This window comes from Melanotaenia boesemani, chromosome 12, assembly GCF_017639745.1.
Source record: "Melanotaenia boesemani isolate fMelBoe1 chromosome 12, fMelBoe1.pri, whole genome shotgun sequence".
Classification (NCBI taxonomy): domain Eukaryota; kingdom Metazoa; phylum Chordata; class Actinopteri; order Atheriniformes; family Melanotaeniidae; genus Melanotaenia; species Melanotaenia boesemani.
In genome coordinates this window covers 15,649,319-15,659,154 of record NC_055693.1, presented here as the reverse complement: position 1 = coordinate 15,659,154, position 9,836 = coordinate 15,649,319, and the positions used below count along the sequence as shown (strand labels likewise).

Below are 9,836 nucleotides of genomic sequence, written 5' to 3'. Positions count from 1 at the left end.
ATTACCTCCCATTTTACTTTACCAGAAAACGTTTCCTTGACCTTATTGGAAAACATCTTGAGGTCAAGAAGAAAATAAAACCAAAAGTCAGTGTGAAATACAAAAATAAAGTTGTTGAGCTGAACTTATTTCAGACCTCTTTGACCAGGCCTTGGTGTGGGTCTACCATAAGGATCTCTTATTTAGTGTTGAAACTACTGTTCCAAATGAGGCTTTATAAATATGGACAACCATATTTACCGACTCAACCAATGTTTGGGATTTAAAACACACTTTAAAAGTGAAAAAGAAATTAAATAAAATGAAAAAAAAATCTAAATAAAACAATGGCACATTGCAAATAGCTGCTTCTCACTCAGCCTCTTGGCCAAAATATCTATATTAATGACAATAGAAAAGAAAAACTTTAGGATTGGTTTGAATGTTATTGCTGTAAGTAATAACAACAACAACGGCAACATTTCCCTTCAGTAAAGGTTTGTGCAGCATATTCTGTGCTGGAGGAGATGATAAAATACTGAAGCTTCTTTTTGTGGCATTTACAGAATACCGCCAGCTGTTATCATGACTGCAAGTCAGATTTCTCCCTTTTTTCACTCGTGTTTGTAAGAGCCTTCTAAGGCAAAAACAAACTGACTGCGTTCTTGGACCAGAAGCAGTGATTCATCCCATCTGTAAACACCTTGGTGAAAGGCCACACTTCATGTAGACTGAAAAATATTCTGATTCTGAATACAGAATCAGAGGGAATTTGAGTTGTCAGTGCAACACATTCAAGGAGCAAAATAAGAAAGAAAAAATAAATAAAAGCTTTACTATAGATAACATAGTGCTACTAAAAGTATACAGACATTACTTTTTGTTGAGTTTAGTTATTTGTGACTGGCAAGCCACAACAGGTGAAGTTCAACTTTGCTCTTTCAGACTTGACAGTTTGCAGGAGCTCCCCAGGGTTGTGTTACCGTCTTGCACCTTCTTCCATTTCTGTTCACCTTTTACACAAATGACCTGGGCAGTTTATTTAAATCCAAAATAATAAAGCAGTAACATGTTTACAGTAAATACATTTTATGTTGGTTTATTTAATTACTTTTAGTGGGTCTATGACATTCAGTACCCCAGTTAGAACAATTTCACTTTGAATATTCAACTATCCAAAGATCTTTATTTATTTATTTTTATTTATTAAGCAGGAAAAGATTAAAACAATCAGGCCTGACTCAGTTTAAGAACTGTTTTTCAGCAGGTTCCTGCTCGGCAGAACATACAAACCAGACACACATCACAAATTCCAAGACATGACAGTACAATCATACAAACACAAACCAAGAGAAGCAGCTTTGGCAGAGGCTATGGAGCCACCTCAGTGGTTACAGCTGTACCTGTCCATTAGATGGCGGAACAAATATTCTTTTAAACAGTCTTTGTGATGTTATAGTCCTGATGTGCTGTGGGATCTCATTCCAGGCTTTAGTGAGCACATAAAAGACCATAGCAGTTCCTAAAGGCCGGTAAAGGCAAAAATCCATTTGTAACAGATCTAGTCGAGAGTTCGGACCTTGAGCTGAGTTTTGGTACCAACGCAGTAAGTGCTGCTGAGATGTGGATATTTTATATAAGACATTTAATGATGTGCCGTTAACGGGGTGGGAATGATCGCTGGCTTCTTCCCACTCCCTTTGGACAAAGACTTCATTTACTTTTCCTTCGTTTGTATATTCCTTTTGTTTTCCTTTTTTTGCCTTTTGTTCTATTTGTTGTTCAATATAAAGTGTAAATTATTCTCAAGCCACACTTGTAGCTGACTTTACTACCAATTCAGGTTAAAAGAAAGAGATGGGTCAAAGATTACCTGGCCGATAAAAGCATGTTGTAAACAATACTCCTATAACTGTGCAGCTCTTTGCAGTTTAATGTATTGCTGCTCTGTGAGGCATAGGGAGAGTTGCTAATTTGTCCAAATATTAATTGTAAATTTTTTGGGGAAGTTTGAAAATCTTTTGTCTGCTTCCATAACCTTTATCACAACAACAAAAAGTTCTCACATCTAGTTTTACAAATGTATACATAAAGACAGATTAGAAAATTAAACACATTTATGGTTGGTGGGTTATTACTGGCAGTATTAGGAGGCTTGGGACAGCCCTGCATTGATGTTAATTATATAAATCTTAATCTTAAGAGATTAAAGACAATGTGTAAATACTGTTAACATGCCTTATTTTATTTAATTTTATTTATTTGGCACTCTCACTCCGCGGTGTTATCAGAGCAACTTGATGGGGAAGATTTTTCTATTCTATATGATTTATATGTTCAGCATGGTTTTTCCTCATCTACTGTACCTCTTTTTCCTAACTTGATTTTATTGGCTATTAATATTCAACACTTTAAAATGGAAGCAGTTTAAATGTCAGATGTGTGTGGAAAGACTGTTTTTTATACTAACTCTATAATCTCTCCATTTTTCAGTGTGCATAGTTGTGCAAAATTTATGTGGTTTGGAGTTTACTTTTATATTGATTTCTTATTGATTGGTGGGCTCCTCCTCTATAGAGAAGAAAATAGGTTTAAGTTTAAGTAAAGTCTGTTGGGAGTATTGGAAGAGTTTGGGTACGTGTTCATTTCTTCTTGAAAAGAAGAGAGGGGGAGGGTTGAGTTTGTGGATGGGGTGGGTTATACTGCATATTTCCTGTGTTTAAATCTACAACACTGTTGTTCGTTTGTAGGCAGATAATAAATTTAACTGTGGGTGGTTAAAAAGGAAATTTACAGTCATGTACAAAATGGCCAGTAGCCTAATATCACATGTCAAACAAAGTTAAGAAAAAACAAAGAGGAAAATAATTATAACAAGTGATAAATAAAGAATATTGTGGGATTCATAACCTCTTGGAACATATCTAGGTGGAACAAACACCTGTTTAAATGTAAGAAAATCCTAAATTTCTTGAAACAAAATGGATCCAATATTGTCATGTTACAGGAGACCCATCGGAGCTGAGAGAAGTCTGAAAAATTTGAGAGATGATGGGTTAGCCAGGTATACTCTAACAGCAGCAGCTGGTGGGTAAGATTTCTGGTAAGGAACCATCTAAACTTGGTTGTGGCTGACACGCATTGATGTACATTGATGGAAAGCCACTGACATGCAAATGGATGGCCATAAAATCCTAATTATGAACATGTATGCCCCATATGTAATGTCCCCTGACTTCTTTCATGAACTATACAACGTTCTAAGAAACATTGGAAATCACAGCATCATACTTGGGGGTGATTTTAGTCATGTTAGAGATATCCAAATGAATAAATCAACAGATAGGAAAGGTGCTCCTTATACAACAATTGATACAGTGACAGAGGAGCTGAACTTAATAGATATCTGGTGCACATTTCACCCTTTAGAAAGAAATTACACCTTTTCACCACCCATACCCATCATGTTCCAGGACTGATTACATACTAATATCCAAAACCTTTGTTAATCAAACTCAAGCTGCCTCAATTGGAAATATTGTTCTCTCTGACCACGCACCTGGTGACTTAATTATATCTACTCTACACTGTGTAGAAAAGGCAATGTGTTGGAAATTTAATAATTCCATTTTTCAAAATGATCCATCATGTACATTCATATACTCTGTTATAAAAAAAATACTGATATACAGTAATGAGGCTTTTGTTTCTGAGCCTGGTATTGTATGGGATGCATTTAAGGCAGTCTTACATGGACAACTAATTCAGCATTGGTCACGTCATAAAAAGAAAAAAAGATAAAGTTTTGTTGGGCTGTAACACCAACTTAAAGTACATTAGACACCCAAACCAAGTCACTTTTAACCCAATACATGCATTGCTATATTAAATGAACAGTATTCTTCAAAGGTAGGTTGAATTTCCCCTCCTCTGCTGTAAACAGTGCCATTACAAATCTGGAGAAAGGGAGGAAACTGCTTGCAGGACTGACTGAACTGTTTATAAAGATAATGATATAGATACATACTGTTTCTCTGTACTGTTTTACATAAAATGTTGCCTGGAAACGTGCCCACTAGAAAACATGTTTGTGCATTCACTAACAACTTGCCATGGATGAACAGGCATGTTTACCTCCTACTGAAAGACCATAACACTGCTTACCATTCCTGGGACAGGCAACAGTACAAAGAGGCCAGGGCTTTTGCATCGGGGTGGCAAAAGCAGCCTATAAGTGGAGAACTGAAGAACACTTCTCCAACTCACCAGACCACATCACCAGACAGAACAACACCAGCAGTCTCATCGCCAGCAGCGCTCATGAGACAGAGGAGCTCAACCAGTTTTTCAGTTGGTTCGACTTGGACAGTGCAGTGATGACCATCTACCCATTTTCAGCTTTTGGTGACCACTGACCAACCAGTCTGCTGAGGTGATACGCATACTGCGCAGTCAACATACGGAAAGCAGCCGGCCTTAAGAGTCTGCGCTGCAGAGCTGGGTGAGGTATTCTCAGACATTTTTAACCCCTTCCTACTGTAGTGCACAGTCTCCACATGCCTGAAGACAGCCACAATAGTGCAGGTTCCTAAGTAGACCACAGTAACATCACTCAACAACTACAGGCCAGTGGCACTGACAGTTGTAATCATGAAATGCATGGAGAGACTAGTTCTCTAGTACCTCAAAGCTGTTATTCCAGCCACCCTTGACACCCTCCAGTATGCATACCAGACCAACAGGTCAACAGGCAACGCCATCTCCATGGCCTTCCACATTGTGCTGCACCCCCTGGAGCAGCATGGAACATATGTACGACTGCTGTTTGTGGACGACAGCTCTACATTCAATAACATCTTGCCCATCAGACTGTTCTCAAAAAAAGTTAACCTAGGCATACAGCACAACATCTGCCTGTGGATAAGACTTCCTGACCAACAGTCCATACCCCATTAGAATTGGCTCACATCACTCCTCCATACTGACATCAGCACATAAACCAACAACACAAGGCAGTGTGCTGAGCCCATTCCTTTACTCTCTGTACACTCACAACTGCGTTCCATCTCATAACACCAATATTGTTAAAGTCACAGAAGTTACAATCTTGTTGGGACTAATCACAAAAGGGAGTCCTCAAATGATTGAGACCTCCTGGAAAGTGGCATGTGTCTACAGGAAGTAGAAAATGCTATCAATGGTATAAAGTCAGGATGAACCTCTGGGGCAGATAACTTTTCAGCAATTTTTTTTTTCAAGGATTTTGTGATATACTTACTCTTTGGTTATTGGTAGTTTTTAACAGTTCACTAGAAAATGGCCAACCCCCCATGAGAAAAAATCTGGTTACACTAATACAGAAAAGGGGAAAAGACCATCAACAATGCAGCAACTACAGACCTATATCTTTAAGAAATATAGACTGGGAAATCCTTGAAAAAGTGCTGTCGAACAGACTGGAAAACATACTTACACCGATAAAACATCCAGGCCAAATAGGCTTTGTTAAGGTCGATCCGCAGATAATTCGCAAAGGCTCCTGCACATAATCTGGGGAAATTTAGAAAATCCATATCCTGTTGGGAATGGCTATGAAAACCCTGTGGCCTCTATCTTGTACTGGGTCATTGTATCTTCTCTGTTTTCTTTCCACACAGGCACAAAACAGAGCTGTCCTGAACTGGAGCAAATTGAATATATCTAATCAGTAAGATAAACCTAATTAAAATGATGTTACCCAAAATTTCAGCTATATAACGTATATGTTGCCATGTTCCCTCCCGGTACAACTACTTAAGAAAAACATATAATACATTGAAATTTTCCTTTGGAAAAGAAAACAAAACTTTCTTCAACCGCAACCAATTATACTGCACAAAAGAGGCTAGTGGGCTCTTTCTTCTTAGACTAGACTGATATCATTGCTCTTTTTTGTTGTTGACTTAGTTATCCAAATATAAACACACACACACACCCATACACACACACACACACACACACACACACACACATATATATATATATATATTTAAAATCTTATCAGAAAGGCCAACACACACCTAAATTGGAGGGACTCAAATTAGTACACATCTGCAAGACAAATTCAGACACAGCTAAATAATTATAAGATCCTTGTGTTACAAGAAATCAAGCAGAATGGCTTGATTTTGCTAACGGGATGCAGAATGGTGATACAATGGAAAACAGTGACTCCATCATCATTTGCGCATTGGATGGAACTAATGTCAGGCAAAGCAAGATATGAGAAACTACATCCAGACTGTCAGGAAGACAAGACTCATTCCTAAAAACATGGAAACTTTTTCTGGATTACACCAAGAAATTCTGATTTCTGTTGATCCTGTTTAGTATTTGTCCAGCCCATAATGAGTCATCACACGCACTCCAAGGCTATATGTAATTATACATCTGTACGTTTATCTTTGTATATTACCTTTAGCTAATTCTCTCTCTTACAATGTCTTGCCCAGAATAACATCTGTTGAACATATGTTGTACCACCTGCTTTAAAAGTACATCTTCTGATGCCTCTGGACACATCTTCTGTGGTATTCTTGGAATCACTAGCTTTCAACATCATACACCCTCATGTGACCCAACCGAGGCTGATCAGTCCTCAGCTGGTGTCCAGGTGGCTAGCTAGCTACCCTGTCTCCAAAGATCTCCTCTCTTGAGCCACAGCCATCTTGACACTCACTCTGCCAATTCGATGGTATTACAAATGGCTCTGCTTTTCGTCTCTCTCCTCTATGTCCAAATTGCTGTAGGCTCTGGCTAAAGAAAGTGCTGTGAAACCTCTGCAACCCACCTCCACTGGGAGGCACCTCACTCTCCATCCAGCAGACAGTCACTGACCAGTCCCATGTACTTTGAGAGCTTCCTCTCAAAGGCTTCTTCCAGGCGGTCTTCCCTTGGGACCGTCATCTCCAGCAGCACAGCCTGCTTGGTGGTTGTAGTTTAATTGATTTCATGTAATATTCTAACTTTCTGGGATTTTGATTTTTCATAAGCTGTAAGCCACAATCATCAAAATGATAAATGCTTGAAATATCTTATTTTAATAAGTCTGTATATTAATTTCTCCTTTTAAGTTGAATTACTGAAATAAAAGTTTTGCATGATATTCTCTGAGTTTCACCTGTATTGGTTGTGTAAATTTACTTTTTGCGCTATTATATAAAAGTGCTAAAATAGTAAGCATGAAAGCTACACTAGAAACTGGTAGTTTCAGCCACATCTATTTAAATACAAGTTAATCAGAATATTTAAGGTGGAGTTATGGTTCAGACATTGAGTTTTGTGGTTAACCATCTTGTTAAAAAAAAAAAAAAAACAGCATTTAATAAGTACTTAAATATCAAACAGTTGCACATGCGTTTAAAAGCACATTTAAAACCTGAATTGGTTAGCGCATTTTGCATTGTAACAGGAATGGCCCCAACTTGAACACAAACACAGGCTGGTTAGCTCAGTCCAGTTGAGTGCACATCCAGGGTGGAAGTTTTATAGAGCTGTATCACCCTTTATAGAACAAGTACATTTCATGCCATTACTGAATCTTCACAGGTGTACCCTACAAAATGTTGCCCCACGCCCATTTAGCACAACAGGAAAATGCGATATGGGCCATTTAGAAGTACTCCAGCAGGCCACCTGCAACAGACTCCTGGTCCCATAAGGTTAGAAGGATGCACGTCAATTCTTGTGCCAATTCCTCATCTTTTGAGACCTAGAGGTTCCTAATGATTATCTCCCTAGCCAGCATGTCCATTTACATAGTAAATGAGCATTTAAGTTACTGCCTTCATAAAATCAGGCAATGACTGTGCAAGCTTTGATAACCTATTATCCCCACACCATATGTTGGGGTGGCAGTTTGTTTGGCTGTTTTACTAAACAGACCTAATGTAATAAGCCTCAACCTTTAAGGTGTAAGAAAGCGCTGCACCAGACAAGCACAAATGTCAAAATGAACCAGCTTTTATTCATCATCCATATCAAAACCACATCTTCAGCATCCAGCCTTCATCTGGCTGTGGGGTGGCAGTGGCTTGCCCAGGTGGATGCCCACTGTCAGTCCAAACTCCTTGCTGGCATGTTTCTCACGAACGTCAGGCTTCAGCTGGAAGCCCTTCTCGTCAAAGCTGTCCAAGGGAATGAAGGACAGCGGTTTCTCTTCCAGGAGGCCTTGCAGCCGCGCACGCCAGCCCTCCAGCATGCTCTGGCGAGCTTCAGGAGAAGCACAAGAGGGAGCCCAGAAGATCTGGGGAGCCAGAACCTGGAAGCCACAGTAGTGCAGGATGCCATTCTGCAGAGATAACATTAACGCCAGTGTGGTCACATGATATTTGGTCACTACAACAAGCCCATTTTATACCAGAGCGGTACCTGCAGTGGCCACAAGGTAACATTCATGTCCCCATTGACGCCAGTTGGGCTGAACATGGATTCAAGAGACCCAGTGGTAAAGGACAGCATGGCCTTCTTGTTCTGAGAGGAGGAAGCAAGTTCAAGCCACAAGATCCTTGGAGACATATGCAAGCATCCTGACTGAGCCCTTACCTTGAAGACTCCCTGGCTGTACAGCTTCTCCAGAGAGAATGCAAATCCACTTGTGAGCACCCGATCAAACCAGCCCTTCAGGATTCCAGGAACACTGAACCAGTACATGGGGAACTGGGAAGAAAGTCAAGTTAGTATAAAGATAATGGGCTGCAAGCATCACTGCTACACAGGTTCTACCTGAAAGATAACAAGCTCTGCTTCAGTGAGCTTGGTTTGCTCCTTAGTGATGTCATCTGACAGCCTCCCTTCCTCCCATGCCAGTCTGCTCTCCTTCAAGTAACTGAAGTTCTCAGCTTCCTTGATGTCACCTTTAAAACACAACAGTGTATGTTAAATTTGATGAGAAGTATCAAAGATTTAGACTCCCACCCACCCAGTAGAATACCTTTGATGTCCTCAGCAGTAGCAGTGGCTTTAAAATTCATGGCATACAGGTCAGAGACTTCCACTGTGCAGCCCTGAGCTGTCAAAACCTCCACAGCAGCATTTTTGGCTGCAGCACTAAATGATCCAGAGCTCTGATGGGCAAACACAATCAACACTTTCTTGGCAGCTAAATCCAAGAAAGAAAGAAGAGGTTCAGTACCCTTCATTTCAGAGTTAGTATAATAAAATGAAGTGAAAACTGAAAGGAAGCAAATGCATTTTTGATTTAACATAAACAAGTTTGTTTTTCATTTTTTTAAAAAAAGTACATTACCCATGCTGAAGACAAACTGAAACACCACAAACAGCTGGTTAGCTGAAAGAAAGAAGAGCTCATTCTCTTGCAAAGCTCAGTATGCTGATTTTATACAGCTTGGAAAAGCAAGCTCACTCAGCTGCTGTCAATCAGCAATCAGGTCCTTTAGTCAGTCAGGTGGATGTTAAGGATTATCCACAGTCTCTATTTTATTTTACTGTAAAATTTGAAAATTAAATACACCCCCCCCCCCCTCAAAAAAAAGGAAAATGTAAACACATTTGCATGCCATGCATACATTAAACTTTATATATTATAAGGTGTATGCTTCTTATTTGAGCCTAACAAAAGGGGGTAAAGTTCATGTTTGCAGGCATAAGTTGGTATACAGATTTCTGTATTACTCCAACACCACAAAAACACACAGATAATATTCATTTTAACATTATCTGTGTATTCTCTGATTATTTCTTTGGCCAATAAAATAGTTTCTTGGAGTTTGGAGTTAAATAGAACAGTAAAGTTGAACTGGTCTATCTGACTGAAATAACAGGAAATGGTTTAAAACCACAGATTTAAAAAGCTGGCC

At 39.3% G+C, this 9,836-nt stretch overlaps 1 protein-coding gene across 1 annotated transcript; it reads right to left on the bottom strand.

The window, feature by feature from the left end:
• Window positions 1-7,964: 7,964 nt before the first annotated feature.
• Window positions 7,965-9,371, bottom strand: LOC121650451 (NAD(P)H dehydrogenase [quinone] 1-like). The gene is made up of 6 exons (XM_042001976.1): window positions 9,266-9,371; window positions 8,951-9,118; window positions 8,743-8,873; window positions 8,563-8,676; window positions 8,389-8,490; window positions 7,965-8,308 (listed from the first exon to the last, which is right to left on the bottom strand). The coding sequence occupies exons 1-6, from the start codon at window positions 9,267-9,269 to the stop codon at window positions 8,012-8,014; spliced, it is 816 nt and encodes a 271-aa protein (XP_041857910.1). The 5' UTR covers window positions 9,270-9,371; the 3' UTR covers window positions 7,965-8,011.
• Window positions 9,372-9,836: the final 465 nt, after the last annotated feature.

Coding starts and splice junctions, on each gene's coding strand:
- LOC121650451 (XM_042001976.1), bottom strand. Junction 8,874..8,950: donor TACTGCTGAGGACATCAAAG/GTATTCTACTGG, acceptor TGTGTTTTAAAG/GTGACATCAAGGAAGCTGAG. Junction 8,309..8,388: donor TTACCTTGTGGCCACTGCAG/GTACCGCTCTGG, acceptor TTATCTCTGCAG/AATGGCATCCTGCACTACTG.